Below are 27,038 nucleotides of genomic sequence, written 5' to 3'. Positions count from 1 at the left end.
AAAAAAGGAGTTTTACACGTGAAACATTTTGAAGATTTTGTAAATTTTTAAATTTCGTTGATCTTAATTTGTCAAGTTTCGCTGTTTTCACGAGACTGTTTACATTTCATAAAAAACTATTAAAATTTTCTGACAAAAAGCGCATGTCACTGGGTACGATGTATTTTTTAGTTTAGTCCTTCATGTGAAGTGCATCTCATGTCGTCACCGTATTTATATTGCCTCCGGTATGATATTGTTGGATGTTGTCATGTCACTGACAAAGGACAGCCAAACAAACAAATTTATAACCTAAATTTCTCCCAAAACAACTTTAAATTTTTTCCAAAGTTCGATTGACAAAGCTTTCAGATCCATTTGTTATGTCCTAGGGGAGCTTAGATTTAATAATAATAGCCTGAAGATACCCGAAGTATCTTGGTATTTAGCATTGCAAGAAGAACAAGGGAACTAGCTTTAAAAGCAATTTATTAATGAGAGGAATAGGTGGGTGAATCATGGGACTGAGACTTAGCTGAGGTTTTTATGGTTGTAACTAAGTGAGGATTTAAAAATAACGAGCACCAAAGTTAAAACTACCACACCAGAAATATTTGTTTTCAAGAAAATTAAAAATCTGTGAAATTATCAGTTCTTGAAAATTTCGAAATTTGCATTATTCAATAAATATGTGACACCGCTCCGCTTCAAAGTATTTATAAATTGCAAACAAGTCATTAAAATGTCAATAATAATGAAAATTGAAGACATTTTTTCAAGGACTGTAGAATGTTAGTACAGGACTGAGACTAACTATAGACTGCATAAAAATGATAGAAATATTGCAGCTGTAAGGGTTTTGCATTTATGCATAAAATGTTAATACTAAAAATTAGTTTTATTCAGATTATTCTTAATGAAGATAAATCACAAATAAATCTTCATAGCATCCATAATATAACTTCGACATATTGGACATTCATCCTTATAGTCTTTCATTTTTTCTGAACACTCCTCACAAAGACAAACATGTTTGCATGGCAGCAACAAAATACACTTCACCCTTTCCTGACAAATTACACAGTCTTTATCAGTTGCCAGTGACTCATCTGGCTTCTGGTCTTCTGCTTGTGACTTTCTTCTTCGAAAAAGGCTTCTAATTAGTAGCAGCTTCTCCCCGCAATATGAGGTAATTGCAACAGAAAACTTACTGAAAGTGTATATTAAAATGGTGGCTATTGTCAGCCCTGCAAGGGACTTAATTGGTATATCCCAGACAAAGTCAATGATGTTTTTAATAAAGGTTGTTATGCCTTTACTTCCCATTAAAAAGATTTGGGGTGCCTGTTGATAAAGGTTTCCCACTAAGGTTGAGAAGAAGATGCAGGAATGGTAGATTGTCATTGGTATGAAAGTGATGAGGAACCAAATTGCAGAACCAAATACTATTATCATTTTCCTAATTACAAAAATTGTCTTATATATAGAATTTGCAATGAAGGATAGGGCAGCAATTAAATCATTACATATAAGCAAAAAAAGATTTAAAGAGGTTTGCAAAAACGTCGCTATATTGCAGACTATTGAAATGAGACTATTGAAAGTCGTTTCCAAAGTAGAAACAATAAAGTGGACAGATTGCTGCATGAACTGCCAATTATCTTGCAGAAATATCGTTGCGGAATCATAGAGGGTTAAGAAGAAGGTGTGGAGGGTCGTGGCTCCTTCACACGACCCCCGAACGAGCAGGTTGCCACAATTAACAAGGAACTGTCCTGCTTTGTAGCCCCCGTATAAAAGATAGTGGAGCGTGGATTTGACGGAACTCGCTAGGGTCACTAAATTTTGGAGCATTATTTTTAAGAAGCATCACTTTTACTGGTTAAAATTTCATTTACGTTAATCAATTATGATGGTAAAATAATTGAAAATTGTTTTGGAACAAATTTAGGTTAGGTTCTGTCATTCATTCGTCATTAATAAGTAAACAAACATGAACAATAAGGTGACGTCATAGGATGCTCTTTATTTAGAAGACTACTTGTGGTTAGCCAACAGGTCAAGAATTCATAGATATTACCAGACTTGTAAATTGCCATGAAGCGTATTTTGTGGTATTACGCAAACACATAACAAGTTAGTTAGGACTGATTTGTTCCGATAAAACAATTTTTTATGTATTAATATTTTATTTTTAAAAATACAATTATTTTAAACCAGCCAAAATTTCCCTTTTCAAAGGTAAATCGTCCCCGTCTTTGTTAATTTCCCTGAAATATAACAAGAGAAAAGTAAAAGGCATTTTAATTACGAAACTAATCATTCTAATGGTTGAGTTTTTTGAAGAGCTATAATGTGATTACTCCAAACTGGTTTATGGTGGGTTGATAACATTTAACAGACATATTGGCAGCTAATAGGAGCACAAATGCGTAATTAAAAAAAATTAAGCAAAAAATCAGTCAATGTTAGCATACAGAATAAATGGATAAAAAAAACTTACCCATTTTTAGACATATGAGCTGTAAAAATACTTTCTGCAGGTGCGAAAGTGCGCCTGTTTCATCAGTGTCCTTTCTCTATCTAAATTTGAATAATGTAAATTTATCAACCCACCAGCAATTGCCTTATGACACTGTCAAAACACTATCTCTAATTATTAAACATAAATCAAAATACTTGCCTTTCCATAAAAACTTTAAGAGCATCTTTACTGCTCTTGGGCACAAAACTCATAGTTGAAACATTTTTTAAGGAATTGAGGCATCCAGTGAGGTTCCAATTAGGTTTAAACTTACGATCTTCACTCTACAAATGAATGTCACTTAAATAATTAATTGAAAACTTTAAGTATTTGTATATACTTTAATTAACCCTAAGTGGACTAAGAGGCAGTTATTGACAATTGACATGGAGTCGTTTTTTTGGGCCCATATGAAAATTTCCCTATACAGAGTTTCAGCTATTTTCAATGCTAAAATTCCAACTTTTGGGTTCTCACTTAAAGAGGAAACTTTCATCAGGATTGTAATGAAATTAGATACATCAATCTTATTATTTTTCTTTGTTTCTTCAAGTAGGAGCTGTTCTCTGTCATCTCCAAGGAGCAATAGATTGTGAGCAGTGGGTTCTGAGAGGAATTCTTGAACTGTAATTTTAGTACTCATATTCTCCTCAGCATCATCAACAATTTCCTCAATTTCTACATGTCCTCCAGAATTTTCTTCTTCATCATTCTCAGATTGAGTTTCACAACCCTGACTCTCCTCCTCAGACTCCCCTTCAGATTCATTGTCCTCCAGAGACCCCAACGTATTCAACTTTCCAATTTCCTTAAGCCTCCCTCGGATATCTTCAACCCCTTTATCTCCAAACTGATTACAATCCAACATGAGACTCTTAAGCTTCTCTTTATTGATCATGGCAGCAGCCAAAGCTACACCCCCTTCTTTTTTTATTTCATTTGATTCCAGGATTAGTTCCTCAAGGTTTTTATGCCCATCTTTTAGCCCTAAAATCAGATGTAATGCAACCTATTATAAATAATTGGAGGAATAATATTGATACCTTTAGCAATCAATAAGGCCCCCTTGGTTTTTAACAAGCAATCTCCAAAATTTATTTCTTTTAAATCCTGTAAAGTGACTAATGCCTTTGCAATTGCCTCAGCCCCCTTTTCCCCAAAAGTGTTGTCATTTAAATTTAAAATCTTCAGATTTTTATTTTGGGCAAAGGCCTCAGACAGAGCAGTGATTCCGATGTGATAAATACCATTTTGAGGCATTGCTACTTCCTCTAAGGTTTTAATCCTCTAAAAACACTTTTAAATCTTCATTTAATTACCATCATAAAAACCTACTTTGAAAACCTTGGCTAAGGCTATAGCCCCTTCATTTTCCAACCTATTTCTCCCAGCAATAAACACCCTTAAAGCCAAGGGCTTACTATCTTTCTTGCTTTGCTCATAACACTCAGTAAGAGCATTAGCAAGCAGTTTTCCCCCTGTAATACCCAGACCATTATTGTTAAGTCTCAGCTCTTCTAAAGCATAGCAAGTGGGACTTTTTAACAATGCTGCTAGGCCTTCCACCCCAATTGGGCCAAAAGCATTGTCACTCAAGTCAAGCTCAGTCAAACGTGCCCGGGCCTTCACCAACCCTGCCCCCAGGAATTCAAGAGCTTTGGGAATCTCAGTTTTCATTCGCCCAGTGAACATGTCTTTCCACAAGGCTCGCTTAAATTCCGGACGCTTTTCCAGTGATTCTGCAATAGACTTGGCAGCATCCACTCCCAAAGTGTTCCCTTCCAGATTGAGGAACTCCAAAAAGGAGCATTGGTTGATTTGTTCAATTACTGGTTTTGCTAGGGGTTGATGGGGGGTTTCAGCTTTGCTGACATACAAAACGGTTCAAAGTCACTTACCATCAGATTCCGAGTTTAGTTTAAGGGATTTGCCGGCGAATGAGACTCCACTGGGGGAGACTTTAGTGCATTTTAGGACGGCCGATAGGGCGTCGACGTCAGACTCGTTGATATCCATTGTGAAGATATATAAGCGCAAGAAAAATGTGGGTTGAATCTATGGAAGTTGCTGAAAATTTAATCAAAACAGTAAACATACCGCCATTTGAATCTTTTTGCCAGTTGGTTGATATACTAAATTTTGATAAGTAGGTTACTTTAATCATCAAACACGTATCGAGTAATGTATCATCTCTCTTATTTACTATATATTAGAAAGTGACAGATATTCATTCATTTATTTTAATATTGTTTTGTTTTATACAATGGCAACGTTGGGTGATAGAGCGATTTGGTAACAATATCCCATAAAGTTTTAAAAATATCACTTTAAAATAAATAAAAATTTAAATCAAACACAATTTTACTTTATTTTGAAAATCTTAACAAACAATAAATTTATTTCATCTTTTTTAACTTAATGAGATGATTCCTAAGGGCAATTTGCTTGTCCTTGAAGCTTCTCTTCACTTTTCTCTGCATTTTGTGCTTGATCATCTGGTAATTCTTCTTTTTCCTTTTTTCCCTGTTGGTTTTTGAGCAATGAATATTAAGTCTGCCGTCCTTATACCCGAACTTCTCCCTTCCCTCCTGGCCTTCCTTTACGGTCTCTATTCTCGTCTGCTTATCATGTTTCCTCTTCTTATAGATGTTCTCTATGTCGCTTAATTTGACCAAATCCTCTGTGTTTTTGAGTATTTCTGCCTGATCCAGTTTGCGCTTCTGGCCCTTATTGGTGCTTTGTAACTGTTTCCGAACGTTAGCCAAATCGATTTTCTTAAAATCTTCATCAGTAAGTATTTTCTCTAACGTCGCTTTATGAGCCAGGATGTTTTTCTCCTTTAAAATTTCGTGCTTAGACTTTTTCTCATTTTTTCCTTCTTCTTCTTCATGGCTAACTATCTCTTGATCTGAATTATCAATATCAATCCATTCTTCATCGTCCGATTCACTCTCACTATTCATCTCTATATCTTTCACTGATTTTTCTTCAGTAAAAAGTACCTCAGCTCCAGGGACATAATCTTTGGCTTCAACTTTACCATAATGCAGCTGCTCAATTTCATCTGAAGCTTCAGTGGGGCGGCCCCTGTCTCTTTTATGCAACAACTCTGGCCTTAATCTTCTAAAGAGCTGAATTAAACTTTTTGCTGCCATCATCACTGATCTATCCTTATAGGACTTGTATTGCACTAAATCCCTCAAAAGATCCTCATTTAAGCTCAAAGGACATCTAGTGCAAATTTCTCTGACTGCATTCAGTCCTATGGCCATTACATCTGAGGAATTACGTTCAGTAATGAAATTATTTGCCAAAGTTTTAAGCAGTGGCTCAATCAGATCAGGGGGAACAAGATCATGACTTGCTTGCGCGGCAAACTGCAAAATACGCGTCACTTCTCTTTGATGTGGCTGCATGAAGCGTTGAATGTATGAGTAAAAATTGAAAACGAAGAGGTTATGCAGACCTATAAGGCGTGAAATTACGTCCAAAGTCATGAGTTTGACTTCAAATCTTTGATTGCTAGACTCAATTTGTTTGAAGAGCTTTTCAGCCATTCCTAGAGGAATAATTTTTGGTTGATAAGTGAGATTTTTTTTATGGGCTTTGAACTTACCTTGAGGGTCGTGCAGCAAATGTATGGCACTGAAATTGAAGGTTACAGCCTGGCTTTTCTTTTTATAAGCCTTAGCTGCTAGTTTCTTGACCTTGTTCAGTTCCTTGGCTCTTTTTCGTGTCTTTTTGTTCACCTTGTTGGCCATAATCACTTCCTTGGGGTCAATCTCCTCCTCAGAGTCAGAATTATCAGAGTCTTTTTCTTCGGGGTCTTTGCCAAGGAAGAACTTTAAGGAAGCTACCATAACCTATAAATATATAAAATTTTTCAGGTGATTTATTTGTTCTGGAAGCCTGAAGCTTATACCTTTGTAACCTTAGAAAAGCATCCAGTGCCAATAACATTAACAGTTTTAGAATCGTTCCACACATTTTTTTTATATAACTCAATCATAATATCTAGTGACATTTTTGCAGCCCTGGCATTGGTGTCTTTAACCATTGTAAACATAAAGTTCTGTAAAGTGGTGTTAAGCTTAGCATTCTTCTGCTTGGTATTCAAGTTTTTAATGTCTGTTATAATGTGGGTCTCTAGAAACTGTCTCAAAGCTTTGTCCTGGCATCTCAGCAAGTGAAAAAACAGTTCTAATAAATCAGTAGGGGCCAAAAGATTCTTATTTCTTAGCAGAATCAGGGCTTTACACAAATTCATGCGAATTGACTTGTCAAGTACAGTATTGTGGCGCTGCATTAAATCGATTAATTGCTGAGGGAATTTTTGGAGCTCGTCAGGGTAACACTGCGCCACTTGAGCCATAAACATCACTAATTCGTCCAGGGTTTTGTTGGGTTGATCAGGGGCCAGCTGGAACACTTCGATGATGTTTTGAAAATGCTGGTACTGCTGCAAAAACTCCTCATTGTACGAGGCCGGATCACGTTTTATGAGATTTTGCAGTTGAGGCAAGTTCTCTGGTAGTTGATTATTGTGTTTTCGTACCATTTTTATAATGAAACAAGTTAACTTGGGGTTGATTTATGTTTATACTTTTTTGTAGTTGTTAAAAAGTGTCAAAAGCACGTGTTTTTTTATGAGGTAGTGTTAAGGTTTTCAAAGCGGCTGATAGATGGTGCTACGTGAGAATTGATTTGATAAGAGATCTTTAATTAATGTGTTTCTTTTATTATTAGGTTTTGGTTTTAAATTTAGGGTAATGTCAGTGAATAAGTGAAAATAGGAACAATTAAAATTTGATATCCTCATAGATTATTCTGCTAATATACGAGTACTCTAAGTGACGTCGGCTTAATCAGTAATCTTCTTTCACTTCTATTAGCGACACTGTCAATATGCTTGACGTCACGCGTTTGCGTACCATCTCCTTGAAAAGCTTATTTACTTTTCTCCTATTATTTATTTATTAAAAATAAGCTAAATTTCCCTTAAGTTTTTTTAAAAAGCTACGTTAATTTCGTTGCCGAGTCAGTACGCTGTGGCTGTGGATTAACACCATGAGGTAAGCCCCACCCCCCTCACCAAAACCCCGCTGCAATATAATACAAAGCCATAAACGTTTGCCCCTAAAAACTTGTTATTGAAGCGGTCCGCGGATGGGCAATATGGGCCCGATGAACGGCAATCGCAGGCCTAACATATCCCGCATGAACTACCACGAAAACAGGCAGAACTCTTATCAGGAGCACCGGCAGTCCTACCAAGAGCATAGACAGTCCTCCTATGAGGGGAGACAGCATGACAATAGGCCTCACATGCACGACTTGCGCCAGCACGATCATAGGTAAAACGTTACAAAGAACAATGTTTTACTGTGGCACATAGACCTATGACTTTCAGTAGATCCCATGATTCTCGTTCATATGAGAGCAGGCAACAATCCGTTGCTCACAATAACGTGCAGCAGCACACACAGCATGATGAGTTAATAAGATATATTTACGATTCTTGGTCAAAAGTTGAACTGGACCGGGGGTCTAATAATGTGGTGTATTATCAGGAGCTTGAGAATCATCAGTTGAAGGTAGGTTAGGTTTCCAGGTGGTTCTGTAGAGGTTAATTGAAATGATGTGCAGGACTTTCGCCCGTTCGATTTAGAGGCGTTTTGGGGCAGACGAATGCATCAAAACCATCACCAACAGCAGCAGCCCCCACAGCAAATGTCATAGCAACTTTTCAGATTAATTTAATTCCCCATATGAATATTGGAAATGTATAATTTTAGTAGTGTTTTTCTTTGGGTTCCAGTTGGTTCTCTTTGATAATTATTTGTGTGGAGAGAATAGCAATAAATGGTGTTGAAGTTAGGGCAGAAAGGGAGAGCTGGCAGTGCTTGGTTCCCTCTTGTAGTAGGTACTTTTTTCATTTTAGTAAATGTTTTTTAACCGGAGACAAAACCTTTTTTTACAGTATTTTATTGTTTTTTAGACATTCCTCTATAATCAATTTTTCCAGTGTATGTTGTTCTTTTGTAAGAAACAATTTTATTGTTGAAATGAAAAAATATTATTTCAGAAAACTTCCTTTTATTTCCTCACAGCTCATATTCCTGTCAAACATCACAGATAGGTTTATGTCCAAGGCAGGAAATTGCAGAACATTACAGTCCCAACAATGAAATATCCAAGAATATAGAACCATATAACTTTTCTAAATACCTGAGACTTACAGGCTCGAAACGCACATATCCAGTAAAAGACAGGACTAGCCGAGCAGAGCATTCTTGTGGAAATCTGCACATTGACAAAGAGTAGGCAGAATACTGAAAGAAACAAAGAATGTGCATAAAACATATGAACCCTTGGCTGATATAAATCATCACATGGGCTGTCACCTTCAAAAGCAAAAACTTTTAGATTTCTTCTCTTCAGAAAGTTGATGTAGAAATGCTCAATGCAACTAGAAATGACTATATACAAAATAGGTAGAGCAAGTAAAAAATTTGGGGTCTGCTTCAATTGGAAATACTTCAAAAATCCTACATTCCAATAATGGCTTTGCACATATGTATAAGGAAGCTCCAGAGAGTTACACCAAGGCCTTGATTGGTTGGTCCAGGCATAGGGCAGTACATAATGCTCCATTTGCGCTTGCAGTTGCAAGTCTCTACTTATAGGAATATTTATTAACCCTGTGCAAAATAATTTCCTAGAATAGACAATAAAATACACAAAACCCGAAAGGCATGTCATAATACTTGCCACTATTTTAAACACATAATACACTTTAACCTTAAAATTGCCTTTAAGAGCCAAGCAAATGTTCAAAAACACAATAAATCCTGCATTTAAAACCCCATTGGAGCGAGTAGTTGCACTTAGAAGAAAGGGCAGCAGCACTGCTATAAGATTCTCTTTTCCTTTATACCACATTACTGAATTATGCATTCCAGTAAAGGATAAGAAGCTGAAAACTGTTTCTGTGTAAGGGGCAGAAAAGAACACTGAGGCTGGATTGAAGCAGAAAATTCTGACAGCAACATATGCAGTTTCCTCATTGAAGAACAGGAGAGTCAGGCGAAAGAGCACTAAAGAAGTTTGCTTGAAAATGAAAGTGTTGATTGCAATGAAACTGACCAAAAGAAGGGAGTCGGTGGACATAAAATAGAGAAAGGGGGCTAATGTCTTGGCAATTATTGATCCAAGGAATGGGTAAAATGGAAAAAAAGCTAGAGAATGCTCATAAGTGTATCCATACTTGGCAATATGCATAAAATAGTGGGCGTCCCATCTAACAAACCCCCCAAGAAGGGTACTAATAGATTTGTCTATTAAGGTAGTGTTGTTCCTCTCAGCAACATAAACGAAGGCTTGGGCATTGTGATCTGGTATGAGAAGATTTGTAGCACATTGTAGAACTATCAGAAAAACTCTTGATACGTAAGCAGTGTGGGCTATTTCCTTTTCATAGCGCTGCGAGACGCTGCTTCCGGTGACTCTAGTTGGGGCCATTTTACTTGCCAGGCGTCTTTGATCTGGTGCTGAACTTGTGAAGGGAATATGCGTAGATTATGTAAATATTTTTTCTAATTTCGTGTTGCTTTCTAATGACATATTTACTGTTTACTTTATTACATGCATTTTAAAGCTGGATCTTTTGTTTACATTCGTAGCTTACGTCAGATTTGACATTTCTGTCCAAGGATGTTAGCGCATGACCGCGGCTATGTTCAGTTTCATATAGCAACAAATTAAAAATAGCAATAAATATGATTATTACTCAGTTTCAGAAATACAATAAGTGTGAGAGATTACTGGACAGGGCCTTCTGCATCCATTGGACCTTTAAGGATTTATTTCTTATTCTTTGAGATCATTTGTGATCTCTCAGATGTAGCTCAACTTGACCGATGGCGATTAGAAATTACTCCAATGTTTCTCCTCTAGTTGGTCCAGTGACGCTTTTTTTCTAGCAATACGCGTGGGACTACTGACTTGACACAATAAGGAGTTGCGTGGAATCCCCAGTGCGGTTATCGAAATGGGGATTTTTTTCTCTATTTTTTCCTTATTTAGAGAATTAAAACTCCGTAAAAAGTGTTTTTTACAATTTTTTATTCAAATAAAAACGCCAAACAGTATATATCTACGCAATACGTAGTCCTTATTTCATCTTTAATAATAATAATAATAATACAAGTAATTAAATAATTGGAATAATTCTAACTATCGGGGAACTGGCCTGGATTCAGTTCCTTTTTCATTCATTAAGACCACAGCTGTGCCCCATATCACGCCCGTAAAAACGAACCCAGGAATGGTTCCCCGATCACTCGCGGTATAATACAACTTTCCCTTATTATTTAGAATATCTTGTAAGTGAGCAATAAGTCATCCGCAACGCGGTGTAAAGGGGGTGTGGCCCTTAATTCTGTTTACGCCACTTTGGACTGGAACGTCCGAAAAATGGTTGCATGGGTAATAATCGTATGAGACGCTACTGCCTGATGAACTTAATAATACAATAATAATCGTTAAACCACTCAAGAGAGTCATGGGAAAACTTAGTGATAAAGCCATAGTTAACTACAGTTGTTGTTTCTTCGCGTTTCACCCGAAAATCTTCTATATAGTATAAGTCTATCGGTTATATTAACGTTTTCTAGGACCTTTTTTTTAGTGTTCTATACTTTGCTTATAACAATTTTATAGGTAGTTTTATTACCGTTAAAATTAATCCCTTTTTGAGGTGGTGAAGGAGACTATTACATGGGGCTTCGCCGCAGCATGAGCGGCGAGGCGGGGGCCTGGAAGATGTGCTCTATCAGCGAAACGAAGGATGCACAGCCATATTTGACAATCAGCCCTAATTATTCTGACGAACATTTTCGCAGGTTCCCCGCACTCCCCGCCCCATTTAGCCCCTTTCAGCTGGTTTCCTCAAACACGACCACTATAACAGAGAACCCTTCACGGACCACAAATCACCTCGACTCATGACGAAAAGAAGGAAGCATCATTTCGGCACTAGTTATACAATAATAATCATAATGATAATAATAATTTTTAAGTATTGCTCGGTTCAGTCAGACTCTTGCTCTGTGCACGTGCTAAATTTCTTAATACTTTTAAAAAGATTTTAAACGCGGTGTGTACGTGTTGTCGTAATTAATTATATAGGTACTTAACAAGGTCGATTTTCCTATACGAAGAGCACGCCCTGTCTCTGGTAGTACTATAAATTATCTCCGTGAGCTCTATTATGTACAAACTCGTTGGGTTGTTTGAGAGTCTTCTAGGGCTGTGAGCGCGTCGCTCAAAGCCCTTTTGGCGCCGCCCTCGGACCCTTTAGTGTGTCCAAAGGACAAGGAGAAAACGTGCGCATCGGCGAGAACCGAGCCAAAAGGGCCTTCATCCAAGGGAGTGTATAATATACTTTCTTTAATTACATTATATTATATTATTTTACATATTTAGAATTTCGTTTCTGCGCGACATGCGTCGCGCCGTTGCGCAATAATAATTGTTGGTTATAAAACGCGGTCATGGGCGGCGGGCCCTTATGTAAATATCGGATTTGTTGTATAATCTCTGTGTGTGTTTAAGGGCTACAATAATTCCTAATCTAAAAAATAATTGCATTATTTGTTTAAATAATGTGTGTGTGTGTGTGTATTAGGTGCGCGTTAGTTATAGGTATAAAAACAGGAACGTCGTATTTACATGGGGGAGGGGGTGGGTGGGGGCGATAAATAAGTTTGTCGCGCTATACCCACATATCTCCTTAGACGATAATCCCTAAAAAATCCCGCTATAAACTACGAAAATATATTCAACGAACGAATAAACTATCGAAAATGCATAACAGAAACTTACCGATTACTTCTATAATGGAAATATATTTTGACAGTGCTTTTGCTTTTGTTTTTTTGGTTGGTTGGCAGGCTGCGCGGCAGCCACGCGCCGAAAACCAGGCCCGGATTAGGGCCGATTGATCAAAGGTACTGGCAACTTAATCTGTACTTAAAAAATAATTTCCGTGGACGTCAAGAAACTGACTTATAATTAGTTCGTCACTTCCGTGGAAATTATTTTCTGGGTAAAGTTATATAGACACACAAGGGTTGATAAACCGGGCCCTAGACTAAAGAATAACGTGAGGTACTCACTCAATAGTTTTCTGGTTATGCAGGGTGTCCTGTGGAGGCACGCCCGATGTCGTCATCTGGGGAATAGTGGAAGCTATCAAATCGGCTAAATAAGACAAAATACCGTTTGTATTGCTATTGCATGAGTGGTATTGTCAGATCGAATTTGGCTTCCGTATGATTAAAAAGCTTAACATGTGTTTTTGCCGAGTTCTTCACAACTTAAGTGTTTTTTCCCTTCATCACACATGATACATGACCTTCAAGATACTGATACCTACCCCACAATGTTTTTAAATACGGACCTAGTGTTTTTATATTATAATTCCAGAGCGCAACTATATCTTAAAGATTCTCCTCATTTTCACTACAATGTATTTTTCTAATATAAAAAAATGCAAATTATACGTTAATTTTTCAGAAATAAATTCGGCTTTAGAGGTACCAAATAAAAATGCCAAATCCATATTTGAAGAAAATGCAAGGCAGTATCAATAGCTTCAACGTGAAATATCATCAGATAGTTTTGGCAATATTTTCAATTGAAAGTTTTCTTCGATTTTCGTAAAATCTTGGAAACCAGAAGCTATTTGACAATGCTGTTAATGTAAAATTATTCATGCAAAAACTGAAGCATTTTGTTATTCAACCCATATTACAACTCTCGCTGTTTTCGAGATGGCAATAGCGGGCGCACCTGAATAAAACACCCTGTACGGAGCTGATCGGTATAGGGTGTTGGCAATACACCGATTCTGAGATGTAAACTTTTGTCCATCTTTGAGTAGTCAGGTAAAGACGTTTCTATAGGATTCTTTAGCTATGACTTTTAGGACCGAAAATAAACGTGCTGTTGAGTGTAACTTCAAGCCAATCATCATAGAAACGTGAACACAGGGTTTTAGTATTAGTCAGGAGATTCTACGGAGACTAGCTTGACGCTAAATTTAACAGCACATTATAATTCAGCCCTTAATCGTAACTTTTCAACGTGCGTACAGTGTAAATGCTCACTCTTAGTTGATTTTTATATAAATTATATTCATCCTTTTTACTAGTACTGCAAACATGATTTTATGACATATAATGACGTTTGTGTCACTTCCAGTTACGCTACCAGCTCTGCTAACTAATGACCGACCAGCCCCATACAACACCGTCATCCACCGCTAAAAACTAGTATTCCTTAATTTGAAGTATGCTAGTCTCCCTAAAATCAAGGTGAAGTCATCACAGGTGTCCCACGGGAACCAGACCTGCGGCGCTTGCGCCCATTATTTGTCGACCTCGAGGAGCACCAAATCGTCCGCCACCACGTCCGAAATGTGCAGATAAATGATCCAGTACATTAAATTGAAACAAACGAAACAGACGGGGAACACGATTCGGGAGTACTTGTCGATATCCGAGGGGGTGATGCCATACAGCTTGTTGATGTCTTTGTTGGGGTGCATGATGTGCTGGGGAATAGGAGGCCCACCCGCTTCCTCGTCGGGGCCCCCCTCTCGCCCTCCGCGGCCACCGTTCACCGTGCTCTCCAGGGTGCCCCCTTTGCTGTGCGCTTTGGGGTCGTGCACTTTGAAGCGTACAGCCTCCTGGAACAAACGTCCCCACTAAGAAGCATCCAAATCCGAAACCGACCGGGTAATCAAGTCCCGCCAATTATATGAAAATCGTTGGAAAACCTTCGGTGCTTAAAGGGTCTGACTGGACGATTACTCACTGTTTGTTTGGGCATGTGGTCATCGGGGCCTCCATCGACGTTCAACTTCTTCTGCTCGGCGATTTTCTGGATTGCAAGGAAGCGATTCTTGCGCATCTGGATTCGTTTCGCCATGTACCCCACCGTGGCATATTCTGCAACAGGAGCGTCCTCAAAACGATATCAAACCGGATCGGAGGTGAGTGAATTAACATACCCAACAAACTGGCGAACACCATCACGAAACATGTCCCCAGATACACATCGATTGACTTCACGTAGGAGATCTTGGGCAGGGCTGCGTTAGTCGAGGACATGAGGGTGGTCATGGTGAGCACGGTGGTCACTCCCAGAGCTACTCGAGCGGGGGTCGCGTTTCTGTTCAACCAGAAACTAACCCATGAGATGATGACGATCAGCCCGGACGGGATGTAAATCTGGATCAGGTAGTAGCCCATAGAGCGCACGAATTGTATCTCGCAGGCTAATCTGGAGTAGTTTCCTGTGGGAGCATCTCGTTATAGTACGATAATTGAGGCGACATACAGCACTTAAATGTCGAGTTACCTCCCCTAATAAATCAATGAGCGTGAAAAATAATTAATTCACTGCGGTGTCACCTCTTGTAATTACGAATGCTCAGTGAATCCATGATTTTTTTTGGGAAAATACAGCTAAAAAATGAGCCCAATATCGATGGCTCTATCATGGAAAATGGCGAAGTTGCAGAATAAGGAATTTGTTAAGTAACTTGTGAATGGTTAAATTTAGTAGTAATAACTCGGAGGTTTAATTTTCAAAAATAGTAAGTTTGCTAATTAAGGATTTGAGGATTTTGGGAACGATTTGAGCCATTAGATATTAAAAAAAAATTACATTCGAAAATTAATCAAAACTAAAGAAGGACCATAAGGTTTTGACTATTTTTTTGGATAGAAGGATTTAATGTGCACATTGGCAACGCCGCAGTCAGCTACTCAAAACGAGTTCGAGAGACTGAAAGTACTTTACTTTAACAATTGTTCGTAATTTTTGATATTACGGAAAAGAGCCGGGATTATATTCTGTGAAGGGTATTCACCGATTTTCGTTAGAGCACAAACCTGTGGTCAGCGATATTTCCATGGCCCTCTGTCGGTGGCCCAGGACCTTAAATTGGGGCAGCGACACCTCGTTCGATACCCCTACTGAATTGGGGCCCTCGTTCCACTTATACCGGATGTCGCGCATAGTGTAACCGACTGCAATCAAGGCGATAGTGGTGCCAGTTCGTACTGGGTGTACATAAGAAAGGCCGCGAAACCAATCAAAAACATAATATAAAATGGAAAACCGGCTTCAATGCACAACTCCTCCGCGACCTTTCATCCGTTTGTCCACCCGGTACGTAACAATGAAGCCCTTTATTGTGCCGACCTGTATGTTCTCAGGGCGCTGCGGTGCGGTTTAAAGTGTTTTCGCGCCAGTTTAAACACAAAAATGGCTTTACCTGTGGTCAGGGAGATAAATTTCGTGGTCTGCCTGTGGCCCAGGACCCGGAACTGTGGCAGTTCGACTTCGTTGCTTATTCCCACGCTCGTCAGCCCCGTTTCCCACCGGTACCGTATGTCTTTCATCGTGTATCCGACTATCCCACCCATCAAAACAATAAAAGCTGTCACTTGTCAGAAATCCCCCCTCCCCCACACCTCCGCCTATGTGCGAAAGAGGGGAGGTCTTTAAGAGAGAAAAAGAGAGAGAGAGAGAGAAAGATAGTGAGAAAGATAGAGAAATAGAGAAGGGATTGAGTGGAAATTTGAGGGATTATAAATGAAACAACAGTGAGGAAAGAAAATAAGTTGGTACGACACTGACTAAAATATATAATATAAATAAATGGTGAAGCGAAAGCGTTTTGATATGTGTGTGGGTGAAGCAAATTCGCCTTTGAGGTCGTGCAGAGTGCATGCGTGATCGTTTCCTTTCAATTCGTTTTTGATAATGGGGATCATGCTTAAAAAAAAACAGTGGCAGGGAGAGTCTGAAAACACAGCGTTTTCGATCAAAACCGGTCTTAGTCACAGTTCCAGGTCCGGCCTTAGGCCCCGAACAAAAAAGCCCTCGGTTCCTTGCTGTATCTGAGAAGGTCCGACGTAGATTTTCGGTCATAAATTACAAATGCTCCGCCACCCATCTGAGAGAGACATCCAAACATACAGATCAACACAATAAAGGAAATAAAAAAATTATTGATCTTCTCCTATTTACATTAACCGGGATCAAGAGCTATCTGTCAGTGCTTGTTGCCTGTGTATAGCTTGATTGGTGCTCTGATTGGGAAAACATTTAGTTAAGGCTGCTTTGACCTATACAGGGTGTTACAAACAGGCCACTCGCTAGAGGAATCCGCTCGGCTGCGTATGTATCTCAAATTTGCAGTTTTGACCCCTGTTCCTTTGCAACACCCTGTATTGTATCCAATCAAGCGAACTGTGTGTTTTGATAATCAGCTAAATGTTAATAGCGTTGAATAAAACTCCACACACACACATGCATTGATTTTTCTAGATTTTGTATGTTGCCCGCGTGAGTATTAATTTATGAAGGATCTCGAAAGTCATCAGAGCGAGCTTGCCCAAATTTTTGCAAAAATAATGTATCTCGAAATAACTGGAAAATGACATATTTTTGTTAAAACAATTACATTTCCCGTGCCGATCAGTAATCAAAAATCGTTTTCTTTATGTTGCTCTCTTTCAGGAGACCTTCCCTTGAAAAATCAACGAAAAAGCACATGTACAGGTACCTTTTGACGCCCCTTTAGTGACTCTATCAAATTCAAGGTTACTACTTACAACTTTCAATTTCTATGTGGCAGAGCTGCCTGTCCATAGGAAAATACTGCAGGTTCATAGGGCAGGACGCAGTGATCGTCAATCTAGAATATAGAAGATCGCTAAATGCATTGCACCACACTGGCCCCCATTTCGAGTCTTACCGAATGCTTCTGGTGATGCTACCCGAATGGTGAATTCGGATGAATTCATTTGAGGTGGTGGCTTTGTGGAAAGATGACGTTTTCTCGTTGACGAAGAACGTGTCGGGCACCCAAATATTGGTGATGAATTCCGAACCTACAGACAGCATTTCCACCTGGAAAATCACTGATAAATTTCCATGGAATTGGCGATTGTCGAGAGTACCTGGGGCCTCTTTCGGAATGCAAGTCTCGGATCAGTCCAGAATTGCCGGAAGTAGAAGTCCAATGTGAAATCCTATTGCATAGAAATGAGGAATTTACTTGATTGCTCTTGAGGGACCGCTTAGGCGCTAACAAAGATTAATTAACATTCGCTAAGGCATATGCAAAAGCCCTTCTTGTAGCCATCTCCAACATTACATGCATGCAAAAGAACCCCCCCCAAAACACCTGTTCCTCCGCGCCATTTTAATCAGAAAAAACTTTAGACAAGGACCCGGAAGGGGCCTCTGAAAAAAGTCTTAAAAGAACCTAGAAAGATATATTTAATGGCGCGATTAATGCCTTTTTAATGCAAATCGTTGCTGAGAAATGGTCGCTGAGACTGTTCGATCACGGAGAAATGCACAGTTAATTATACCGCCTTTTATCACGACATTTAGCTACGTAAATTTAGGGAGGGGGGTAGCAGCTACCCTCACTGAAAGTGCATGTCATGAGCATTTTTTTAAATTTTCCATCGTTACAGAAGGTCGCTGCAAACGCTTTGTGCGGTATGGGGGTCACAGAATAGGCTCAAGGTGAGGGGGAATGTAGCTAGGCTAAGGGCAAATCGATTTGCGGAAATCGCTGGAAGTATTGTGGTGCAGTTGGGAGTAGTCCGAGGGCTGGTGACAGTGCCATTTTCGTTCGAAGTGAAATTCTGGAGGTTTTCACGACCCATATCTTTTCAGAAATAAAATATTCTTCTGTCTCATGCGTGCTCCTCTGATGTGATTTTTGATTTGATATTTGTTTAGATTACCCACGTCCCTAATTTTTTTCAAGTAAACTTGAAAATACATTTTTTTGGTTTTTTTAAAGTTCCCCCTAAAAATAATCTTAATTAAACCCCTAGATTGTTGTTAGTAAACACCATTGACGCACACAGAATTAGTCCAGGTGCACGTATGTTAAACGGAACTGATACTCAAATTCTTCACAATCTGCAGCTCCGTTCGTTAGACGATTCTTGCAAACTTTTTTGATTTTGAATACACGAATATCGACTGACGCGAACCACAGTCTTGTCTTGACCCTGACGCAAGAATTCCAGGGTCGATACCTCGGCACCGGCACTAAGCATCAGTTAAACGCAAACATGCATTGCCTATTATGCAGTAAAGTAACTTGTGCAATTTTAATCTTCTAGAAGTCACGCAATTCCGCACTAGTTTAATCAAAACCGTTATATATAGGTTATGTATCGGGGGTGGGAAATGGGTGCGCCAGCGTCCCCCTGCGGTTTTTCTGTAACTTAAAAAATCACCCCTCGCCTCCACCGAAAGATTCACGACGATAACAGGCAAATCGATTTAGTGAGGGGGGGGGGGGGAAGTTGTAAATAATAAACTGCGGCAAATTAATTTCCGAACCGAGACGACCTGCTTTTTTATGTACCCCTTGAAGTTACGACCTTGGTTAACTGTCGGCGGCAGTTAAGGCAGTAATTGAAAAGTTTGCATTAAGAAAACCCAAACTTGCAGTTGGCTCAACATTTAGTTTTTCACTTCGTTTACTCGGGCAAAAAAACTTTGCGCGGTGTAAACGAAGTCGGTTAAAAATGATCATGTTTTTCATTGAGTGAAATGGCACCCTTTTGGCGATTGAAATTGGCCTTATCCTGGAACACGGCTTCTGAGTGTGTTTATTTGGAATAAAATTATACTCTCTTTTCCTTTCACGCTAGTGTCGTCTGGGGAGTAAAACCCCAGGTAGTACTGAGTGCATTTCGCTGGCTGGAATCGGGTTTTGGGTGTGTTTACCTGGAAATTTTTCTTGATATTCCAGCAAAGAGCTTTGCCTGCGTTTACACCATCCGAACTTCCATCGTTTCTTAAAACCATTTCATTACTGACCTCTGACTATGTTTACACCGTTCCACTTTCACCTTCAAAGTTCTCACAACGCCCTGTGTGTTTCGTGGCTGCCAGAATTGCCTAGTATTTTACTGCAATTCCTAAGTGTCATGTGTTTTTCCCCCAAAAGACACACCCTAACATCCTGACCCTGCAAGTTCTGGATAGAAGCCAAAAGCCCGGATGCTGCGCCCCGTTCCCATTTCGCGAATCCCGTTATTTATCGTTTATACACGATTTACTGCTGCGAAAACACTAAAGAGCATACTCAATGACGTCACCCGGTTTCGCAATACTTACCCCCCATGCATGTAAGTGTATAATAATGATAAAAAGAAGCTTAATCAGCCATTAAAAGCAACATGACAAATCGTGCTACATGCGCCTGCGCATCCATCGATCACACAAATGCGTATTTTAGGGGGTGGGGGTGGGTGGGGTGGGGGGTGCTTGAGGTTAGTTCATGATTTCGAAGAAAAATAATAAAAATTCGTTTTGTTCTGTACTGAAATAATGCAGCTTTACAAGGTCCTTAAACGCGTAAAGCCCATCAAAAACATAACTACTACCACAAAAATCATCGTGATGGTTCAAGGCCAGGCCAGAGGGGGTCACGTCATAGTGTGACCTTAGTTGTCAACCTTGATTTGGTTTCCATTTACTATTAAAATAGCATTAGGGCTCGGTTTCGCCTCCGTGGTTAACAATAGCTACTGCTTTTCCTCCCAAAGGACCAGATATAGTGAGAGTTACGACAAAAGCTTTGAAGAGGCGTCTCATGCACACAGTCCAAGTATTCAAGACTGCGATTTTAGCAGAGCCCTCTGTGAGGGAGGTTGAAAGCTCGCAGAAGGCTCCGCTAGCGCCATCTTTGATCAAACGAATTGATCCAAGATGGCGACAGCACCAATCACAAACACACATTCAAGTCCGGTACGTCGAGGCCCGGATGTAATCGACAATTTGATTATTGATTAAACACAGAAATTAAAACACACGCACATACTTTTCATATTAAAGTACTTAAATAAAAAAAACACTGATATTGTCACTGTAAAATTGTAGTAGTACACAGGTCTGTAGGATGGAGTGAAATGTAACATTTCTTCGACATTTTCTGCCTCCGGAAATATCGGGGAAATCGAAAAATGTTTTTGGCTGTCAAGAGTTCGAAGAATTAAAGTTTTTTTAGCGGATTTAAGCATTTTTTCGTACTGTATGACAAATACGTCAAAATTTATTTCGAAATTCGCTTTCCTGGGGAAAGTTAGCTAGAAATCAGTACCATATCGAGGGGTTTGCCTCTCATAATAATAGAATTAGAATTTTTCTAAAATTGTTGTTACAGGTACGTGAAATCTGACAGTGGCATTCTGTTTTCTAGAAAAAAATAACTGGAAATGAATATCATATCGGGAATTCTACCTTTCGTAGTAAGAAAATTTGGATTGTTTCTCGCCGGGTAACAGACATATCAAGTCTGACTGCGGCACTCGTTCTTATGGAAGAAATAGCTGAAACTGAATATCATCTTCAGGATTCTACCTCTTCTGATAACAAGTCATATTATTTTCTATGAACAGCCAAAGACAACACTACAAAAACTACGTTATGATTTGGACGTACACACGCCAAATTTTCCTCATATACGCTAAAGATACAGTCTTCACTCCACCCTAATAAAATAAGACAGTCATGGCCACCGACCATTCATGCTAAGACGCGTTGAATGATGAGATGCATGAATGGTCCTGTGACATTCTTCAAATTGGAGCTGATTCACAGATAAATGAACATGATTGATGGCTTCTGTGAATCATCCCCGTATGAATACGTAAAAGATGCAAGTACCATTTGGACTTCCGACACTGAGCTGATACTGAGAACATACATGGTGACTCCTACATCAACTGGAGGGCCTGTAAAAATTGTTCGTACAGAGTGGTCTCGCGCTTGGTAAGGTGAAAACCAAATCAAAAACCGTGAACCCCGGGCCTGTCCAAAGCCCAGCCCCCCGGACTCGCCGAGGAGCTGGAGATATGGGGGACGGGGACACTAAATTCAACGAACCGAACACTAAAATCGACTAAAAGTGCCTGTGAAAAGGGGGCGCCAGCTCCTCTAATTAATCAGTTTTCAGGGGGATGGGGGGGTCTGTCGCCCCCTCTTGCGGCATAAACACTTGGGGATTTCTTAAGATGGATAAATACCATTTGCACTTCGGAAAGTGAGCTGATAGAAAGAACGTACATGGTCACGCCTACGTCAACCGGTGGGCCTGGAAAGTACACAAAATTCTCAACGAAAAAACAAAAGATGCATGGTGATTTGATTTCCGCGAGGTTCCAGAATCGTCCCCAGAACCATTCTGGAACCTCGAGGCCGGTGATTAGAACTCAGTCCGCCAAACGCTCACTTAGTGCGCCTCAAGCTTGCTGAAGAAGCGTCGCACGCCATCTGTTGGTGCGAAAGTGACTCTCTCTTTAAAATACAAAACACCGAGGACGTAACTCTGTCACAATTCGATAGATGGAGCCACGTTCGGCGATTACTAGATCTATAGGTGGCGCCACGCGTAACAAAAAGCTTTTTATTCAGAACTGTGTTTTCTAGTGTAAATACAAACGTCTCTTAACCATGCAAACCAACAAGAAAAACAGGGCTACGTCCCGGTAAAGAATGTCAAATAAGTATAATAATATAGCTAAAACGGTAAAATTCAGGTACCATTCGAACTTCGTTGAGCGAACTTATGCTCAAAACGTACATGGTGACTCCGACAACAACTGGGTCCCCTGAAAGAACAACAGTAAAGACCATTTTCATGGCTCTAGTTAGCGCTATTCTAGTCTCTATGGTGCTGACCTCTATGTGGCTCTAGAGAAAATATTGCGGAATCTGAATATTTTCGTGTTAAAATAAAAGGATTTGTATCTGGGTTGAAGGTCAGTGGCGTGCTGCGAAGGAAACTGTGTTCGGTTCAGGGGCGGACTGGATAGGTGCTGGCCCCATACTCATCTATACATGTACATGTAGGAAAATAATTTGTTGGCTCTTCATCATCAACTGGGCCAGTCCGCCTCTGATGCAGTGTTATATAGGGTGGTTGATCATTAAAGGATTTTATCGGCAATTTCAAGTCGGTACTTATTTGTTGCGTTTGACGGGCTGAGCCTGAATTTCCTGCTGGAAGTTAAAGTTAACCAGCATCCGAAAACTTCCATTAAGAACTAGCTCAGTTAGTTTGTTCTCAAGGAAATCGCTTAGGGCTAGAAACAAAGAGTGTCTCCGGCTGCGCCGCCCTCTCCTAAAGAAAAAAAAAACACAAAATCCGATCTCCCCCCTTAAGATTTCCCGAAAAACCTGAAAACAAACGAAATCGAGCGTCGAGCGAAACGTACACATCCCGCTTTGATCTCCTTCTCTCCTGGTTGCTTAGCGACGCTCAGCATCGATCCCTGCCGGGCCCCACCCGTCGCTATACAGCCCGGCGACCGCTCAGCTGCCGGGCTCGTATGTGACCGGGTCGGCTTTGTTACATGACGTCACTTGTACCTCAGAGACAATTTTCAACAACACACGCATACGAGCCCGACGTATTTGAAACCAAAAGAAAAACACGTTTAAAGTCGCAACAAACCAAACCAAATGAAAAACGAATGGAGAGATAGATAGATAGATAGATAGATAGATAGATAGATAGCTAGATATATAGATAGCTAGATAGATAGATAGATAGCTAGATAGATAGATAGCTAGATAGATAGATAGATAGAGAAAGAAAGAGAGAGAGAGAGAGAGAGAGAAGGAGAGAGCAAGAGAGAGAGAGAGCAAGAGAGTGAGAAAGAGAAAGAGAGAGATAGATAGATAGATAGATAGATAGAGAGAGAGAGAGAGAGAGAGAGAGAGAGAGAGAGAGAGAGAGAGAGAAAGAGAGAGAGAGAGAAAGAGAGAGAGAGATAGAGAGAGAAAGGGTTAAAAGTGGCACACAAAGCGATGTCGAATGCAGTCATGTGACTCACCTCCATAGTTGGGTCTTACGCGTTTGTCGTAGCTGACGCTGAAGGAGTCCAGGATGGCCGAAACGTTGACATCGCCCAAGTAGCTGCCGCCTCCTTGATTTCTGCTGCAAAACAAGCGGAATGTGTTAGTCAGTTGTTGTGGAGAATTTTTGAGATTAGAGTTACGTGAAATCTGGCTATGAGAATCGCTTTTATGGAAAAAGTTAGCTGGAAATGAGTACCATGTCGATGGCTTTATACCTCACAATAACAAAGTTAGCAATTCTGTCGAACGAAGCAGATACATTAAAATTCTTCATACATCCAATCACAATTATTAATTTCGGAATACCGTTTTCGTTAATCTCTCTAGTCTATATTCAAATGAAGCAGATTCAACGCTTCTTTTCGGTTTGTTTTACTAACGAGCCACTGTTACTGTTTATCGAGCACAGTGTACTTTATGAATTACACAGTTCCCAATAAAAACATGCCGAATCAATAATTTGATGAAACCCGAGCATGTTTTTAAATTAAAAAGGGGGACAAAGGGAACGAGTTTCGACGCCCGCCAAACGGGCGACTCAATGGTGTATAAAGCCATGAAGCGAACGGAATTTTTTGGCAAGAAATCACTTCTCTTAATGGGAGAACAACCGAGTTACCTCGAGCGTGAGTCGTAATGGAAATTTGCAAATGCTCCGAACACCCTGTAGGCGGCTTTTAAGCCTCTTTTGTCGCTTCGGGAGATTCGCATTAAACGTTTTTGTTCCAGTTTATATGGAAATAAGGCCCTAATTTGCCTTGGGAAAGGTTTTTTCTTGAGACGCTTTGTGCGGCGCACAATGGAGAGGGCGCTAATGCCAACTTTAGTAAACAAATATGGCATTTTGGGGGGAATATTAATGATCCACCTCTAATAGTAATCAACGCCAAATTTCAATTTATACCGCCAAGGGGTAATTTATGCAGTGGTCGCAATCAAGATCGGACCGAGCTGTTGAAACATTCTTGGAATTATGAGTTTCCAGCAGGTCGGATGTCGCGTGATATATGGTCCTTTGAAATTCGCCCGCTTGGGTAATCTAAAGGGACAAAACGAGGTTGTAGTAGCGTTGTTGAAAAAAGTCATTAATTTGTTAACGGGCAGATATGGACCTAAGTGGCAATTTTGGACAATAAGTTATCTCACCCCACATTCTTCATTGACAGATCGTTGCCAGGAGAATAGATAATCAGCGCAGCATTTCGAGGGAAATTTGGGGCCGACACCACAAGTCGGTCGGAGGTATTAGAATTCCGAATCGTTGTGAGGAAAAATAGTTTTTTTAGTATTTCTCAAAGTGAGTTATACTACGTCAAATCCAACTATGGCTTTCGCTTTTCTGGGAAACATTAGTTGAAAATTAGTACCGTGTTAAGGGTGTATCTTTGATAATAATAAATTTAAGAATTTTCTCGACCCGAGTGACGTATACGTCAAAACTGATTGCAGCATTCGCTTTTCTGGGTAAATGTAGCTAGAAGTGGGAATCATGTCGGGGGGTCTGCCTTTCGCAACCACCAAGTTACAAATTAGTCTAAACTATCCCGAATTAACTTGAACGTCATTTTAACCATTAGCAATTAAAGTATATGTCAATGTACTTACCCGGCATTTACAATTGCGGTCGTGCTGAGCAGTCCCATCAGTATCACAATCGGTAGTAGTATCGGGTTGCAGCCGGGCCACGGCCCTGGGCCAGCCCTGTACCAGGGCTTGGCCCCATGGGGCCCCATCTCGCTGATGGGGCTCGGCCAGCCCAGCGATCGTCGTGTCGACGGCCTTTATCCTCCCCTGGAAACCGAAACCGCCAACTTGTAAAACGTGAAATCGGAAAAAAGGGCCGAAGAGACAATTTGGGAATAAGATCGATGGAAGTATCAGGATGTATAAATTGTTTTCCTGCGAAGAGCTGGAAGGGGATTAATCCCAGCTGCCCAGATAACAGAAAACAGAGCGAACGGGCAAATTAGTTTCTTAATTTTTAGATGTTGACGGTGATTTGTCCGCGTACAACCTTCGACATTTGAGCCCCCTCGTTCCGGATTTTTTCCCACAAAAAAAAACGATCGCAATCGCTTCAATCGGGCCATGAAAAGGCAAAATATTGTGGGCCCCAATTACGCAACTTCAACACCTGGCACCATTGTCATCGGCACAATTTCAAGAAGTGCACGTAGCTCAATAACAGCAATACCTTGAAATCGTGTATTTTCGACCCCGTTAAAGGGACCCCTTTCGGTGTAAACACCCGAAATAGATCGCATTAGTTCTAAAATTAGCCCCTTGCATCGATTGATATGTGGATTTTTTGCGACAGGACTTTGCAGTAATTAAATTCAAGGCGTTGTCAGTTGTAATGGCGCTGCCGCTGTTCGGTGGTAAATAATAGATTGAACCCTTAAATGGGCCGCAGCCCTCATTATTAGGGAGAGCCTGTGAAAAATCATGCGTTAATGTTGTCATCCGCAGAGGGGCAAATGTCAAAGGTTAGTGAGGGGAATGGGCCCTCACCGATCTTAGGGTCTCAACAGACCGATGAAGGCCAAGAGTTCTCCAATAACAAACAATTCCTCTTACCTTTGAAGTGGGGCCCTGCTCTCGGGCTCTATCCTAGACCGGGCACTGTCAAACTCCCAAAGAACTGTACTCATCTCAAAAATGCGGCGGTACCACTACTACTCGAACTTAAGGGGAGTTCGCGGCAGTTGCACCGAAATTGAAGTTAACTCTGGGCCATGGAGCCTCGTCGGGTTAGTTGCGGTTTCGTGAGGGCTGAAAGTTTGTGTTCGCGCTGCAGCCTCCTCTACGTATTCCGAGCTCTTCAAGGAGTGGTCGGTTGGCCGGGTGCGACGAGAGGTGCGCGGGCATGCTCCCAATGGGTGGCACTCGCTGTTGGTTGGAAGAGTGTAGTCATGGGTCGAATGTACGAATACGCTTAATGGGGCCGAAATACTAGGGTTCGCTCCCCTTCGATAGTTCGATGGTTCTGTTCCCGAGTTGGGTGAGAAGTACCTCAAATCTAAGTGCGGCATTCGCTTCCCTTGGAAAAATTAGCTGGAAATGAGTACCATGTCGAGGGATCTAAATCTCACAATAACAAAATTAGAATTTTCTTTAGTCGAGTGCGACGTGCGTAAAATCTTAGAACGGTCGCCGCCACTATGGAAAAATTCCCTTTAAATTAATATGAGATGTTGATGATCGAGGGTTTTTGGTTTATGAGGACGTCAAGCTACATTTTTCAAGTCATTAGAAACCCTCTAGCACTCCCAACAGACCTGTCAAATGTCGCTCCAAATCGCAGCGAGTTTTTCGCTTGGTAGTAATTTCCAGCTGCATCTAACCGATTCTTGAACGGTTCTTCGGGACCATTGTCGCGCCATAGGCATCCGGACTATATTCCAAATTCTCACCGGCCTGCCGAGGTTTTACCTTTTCGGGCCCAGCGAGACAGGGACGGCACTATCGGCCTCGCGCAGAGCGGCTCCAGCCCGGGCCGCTTTCCGGGCCTCAGGATCGATACCCGCTGGACTCGGCTCCGGATCGGGTCCGG

At 40.5% G+C, this 27,038-nt stretch overlaps 6 protein-coding genes across 14 annotated transcripts; 1 reads left to right on the top strand and 5 right to left on the bottom strand.

Annotated features, from left to right (window-relative positions):
* Nucleotides 1-858: 858 nt before the first annotated feature.
* On the bottom strand, nt 859-1,943 carry LOC136339252 (E3 ubiquitin-protein ligase RNFT1-like). Its single transcript, XM_066282342.1, has one exon. The coding sequence runs from the start codon at nt 1,831-1,833 to the stop codon at nt 907-909; it is 927 nt and encodes a 308-aa protein (XP_066138439.1). The 5' UTR covers nt 1,834-1,943; the 3' UTR covers nt 859-906.
* A 190-nt stretch (nt 1,944-2,133) lies between these two features.
* RanGAP (Ran GTPase activating protein) lies at nt 2,134-4,678 on the bottom strand. 2 transcript variants are annotated; one of them, XM_066282327.1, is made up of 7 exons: nt 4,402-4,678; nt 3,839-4,341; nt 3,547-3,790; nt 2,844-3,490; nt 2,659-2,787; nt 2,483-2,558; nt 2,180-2,249 (listed from the first exon to the last, which is right to left on the bottom strand). In XM_066282327.1, the coding sequence occupies exons 1-7, from the start codon at nt 4,517-4,519 to the stop codon at nt 2,215-2,217; spliced, it is 1,752 nt and encodes a 583-aa protein (XP_066138424.1). In that variant the 5' UTR covers nt 4,520-4,678; the 3' UTR covers nt 2,180-2,214. The 2 variants fall into 2 exon arrangements, with proteins under 2 accessions (XP_066138425.1, XP_066138424.1); XM_066282328.1 differs by lacking the exon at nt 2,483-2,558 and having other exon boundaries at nt 2,134-2,249; nt 2,663-2,787; nt 4,402-4,677.
* Nucleotides 4,679-4,862: 184 nt separating this feature from the next.
* On the bottom strand, nt 4,863-7,163 carry Mys45A (SDA1 domain containing protein Mys45A). The gene is made up of 3 exons (XM_066282325.1): nt 6,426-7,163; nt 6,120-6,366; nt 4,863-6,062 (listed from the first exon to the last, which is right to left on the bottom strand). The coding sequence occupies exons 1-3, from the start codon at nt 7,059-7,061 to the stop codon at nt 4,900-4,902; spliced, it is 2,046 nt and encodes a 681-aa protein (XP_066138422.1). The 5' UTR covers nt 7,062-7,163; the 3' UTR covers nt 4,863-4,899.
* A 242-nt stretch (nt 7,164-7,405) lies between these two features.
* LOC136339251 (G-box-binding factor-like) lies at nt 7,406-8,592 on the top strand. 2 transcript variants are annotated; one of them, XM_066282341.1, is made up of 4 exons: nt 7,406-7,575; nt 7,660-7,857; nt 7,914-8,097; nt 8,150-8,592. In XM_066282341.1, exons 1-4 carry the CDS (start codon nt 7,571-7,573, stop codon nt 8,240-8,242), a joined length of 480 nt encoding a protein of 159 aa, XP_066138438.1. In that variant the 5' UTR covers nt 7,406-7,570; the 3' UTR covers nt 8,243-8,592. The 2 variants fall into 2 exon arrangements, with proteins under 2 accessions (XP_066138438.1, XP_066138437.1); XM_066282340.1 differs by having other exon boundaries at nt 7,407-7,575; nt 7,899-8,097.
* Nucleotides 8,580-10,334, bottom strand: PIG-V (phosphatidylinositol glycan anchor biosynthesis class V). Its single transcript, XM_066282337.1, has 2 exons — nt 8,908-10,334; nt 8,580-8,835 (listed from the first exon to the last, which is right to left on the bottom strand). The coding sequence occupies exons 1-2, from the start codon at nt 10,022-10,024 to the stop codon at nt 8,645-8,647; spliced, it is 1,308 nt and encodes a 435-aa protein (XP_066138434.1). The 5' UTR covers nt 10,025-10,334; the 3' UTR covers nt 8,580-8,644.
* Nucleotides 10,335-10,610: 276 nt separating this feature from the next.
* Nucleotides 10,611-26,309, bottom strand: Rdl (Resistant to dieldrin). 7 transcript variants are annotated; one of them, XM_066282332.1, is made up of 11 exons: nt 26,063-26,309; nt 25,091-25,276; nt 23,461-23,564; nt 21,649-21,716; nt 17,545-17,616; nt 17,340-17,494; nt 17,197-17,279; nt 15,852-15,989; nt 14,580-14,864; nt 14,384-14,517; nt 10,611-14,255 (listed from the first exon to the last, which is right to left on the bottom strand). In XM_066282332.1, the coding sequence occupies exons 2-11, from the start codon at nt 25,216-25,218 to the stop codon at nt 13,935-13,937; spliced, it is 1,488 nt and encodes a 495-aa protein (XP_066138429.1). In that variant the 5' UTR covers nt 25,219-25,276; nt 26,063-26,309; the 3' UTR covers nt 10,611-13,934. The 7 variants fall into 7 exon arrangements, with proteins under 7 accessions (XP_066138429.1, XP_066138427.1, XP_066138428.1 ...); XM_066282330.1 differs by lacking the exons at nt 15,852-15,989; nt 21,649-21,716 and adding exons at nt 15,466-15,603; nt 22,166-22,233 and having other exon boundaries at nt 26,063-26,307; XM_066282331.1 differs by lacking the exons at nt 15,852-15,989; nt 21,649-21,716 and adding exons at nt 15,466-15,603; nt 21,290-21,357 and having other exon boundaries at nt 26,063-26,307.
* Nucleotides 26,310-27,038: the final 729 nt, after the last annotated feature.

Source organism: Euwallacea fornicatus, chromosome 5, assembly GCF_040115645.1.
Source record: "Euwallacea fornicatus isolate EFF26 chromosome 5, ASM4011564v1, whole genome shotgun sequence".
NCBI classification, from domain to species: Eukaryota; Metazoa; Arthropoda; class Insecta; order Coleoptera; family Curculionidae; genus Euwallacea; species Euwallacea fornicatus.
Note: the sequence above shows the minus strand (reverse complement) of the source record. Positions and strands in the feature narration are given on the sequence as shown.

What these genes read in the sequence shown, in the direction of transcription:
- LOC136339252 (XM_066282342.1), bottom strand. Translation starts at nt 1,833, where the DNA reads ATGCTCCAAAATTTAGTGACCCTAGCGAGTTCCGTCAAATCCACGCTC.
- RanGAP (XM_066282327.1), bottom strand. Translation starts at nt 4,519, where the DNA reads ATGGATATCAACGAGTCTGACGTCGACGCCCTATCGGCCGTCCTAAAA. An exon ending in ACTAAACTCGGAATCTGATG is followed by an intron (nt 4,342 to 4,401) that starts GTAAGTGACTTT and finishes ATCAACCCCTAG; the next exon opens with CAAAACCAGTAATTGAACAA. An exon ending in AAGTTTTTATGGAAAGGCAA is followed by an intron (nt 2,559 to 2,658) that starts GTATTTTGATTT and finishes AAATTTAGATAG; the next exon opens with AGAAAGGACACTGATGAAAC.
- Mys45A (XM_066282325.1), bottom strand. Translation starts at nt 7,061, where the DNA reads ATGGTACGAAAACACAATAATCAACTACCAGAGAACTTGCCTCAACTG. An exon ending in GCTTTTCTAAGGTTACAAAG is followed by an intron (nt 6,367 to 6,425) that starts GTATAAGCTTCA and finishes ATATATTTATAG; the next exon opens with GTTATGGTAGCTTCCTTAAA. An exon ending in TTTGCTGCACGACCCTCAAG is followed by an intron (nt 6,063 to 6,119) that starts GTAAGTTCAAAG and finishes TTATTCCTCTAG; the next exon opens with GAATGGCTGAAAAGCTCTTC.
- LOC136339251 (XM_066282340.1), top strand. An exon ending in TTGCGCCAGCACGATCATAG is followed by an intron (nt 7,858 to 7,898) that starts GTAAAACGTTAC and finishes TGTGGCACATAG; the next exon opens with ACCTATGACTTTCAGTAGAT. An exon ending in TTGAGAATCATCAGTTGAAG is followed by an intron (nt 8,098 to 8,149) that starts GTAGGTTAGGTT and finishes AATGATGTGCAG; the next exon opens with GACTTTCGCCCGTTCGATTT.
- PIG-V (XM_066282337.1), bottom strand. Translation starts at nt 10,024, where the DNA reads ATGGCCCCAACTAGAGTCACCGGAAGCAGCGTCTCGCAGCGCTATGAA. An exon ending in AAAAGTTTTTGCTTTTGAAG is followed by an intron (nt 8,836 to 8,907) that starts GTGACAGCCCAT and finishes TGTTTCTTTCAG; the next exon opens with TATTCTGCCTACTCTTTGTC.
- Rdl (XM_066282332.1), bottom strand. Translation starts at nt 25,218, where the DNA reads ATGGGGCCCCATGGGGCCAAGCCCTGGTACAGGGCTGGCCCAGGGCCG. An exon ending in CGTAAGACCCAACTATGGAG is followed by an intron (nt 21,717 to 23,460) that starts GTGAGTCACATG and finishes TGTACTTTCCAG; the next exon opens with GCCCACCGGTTGACGTAGGC. An exon ending in CACTTTCCGAAGTGCAAATG is followed by an intron (nt 17,617 to 21,648) that starts GTATTTATCCAT and finishes TCTATGCAATAG; the next exon opens with GATTTCACATTGGACTTCTA.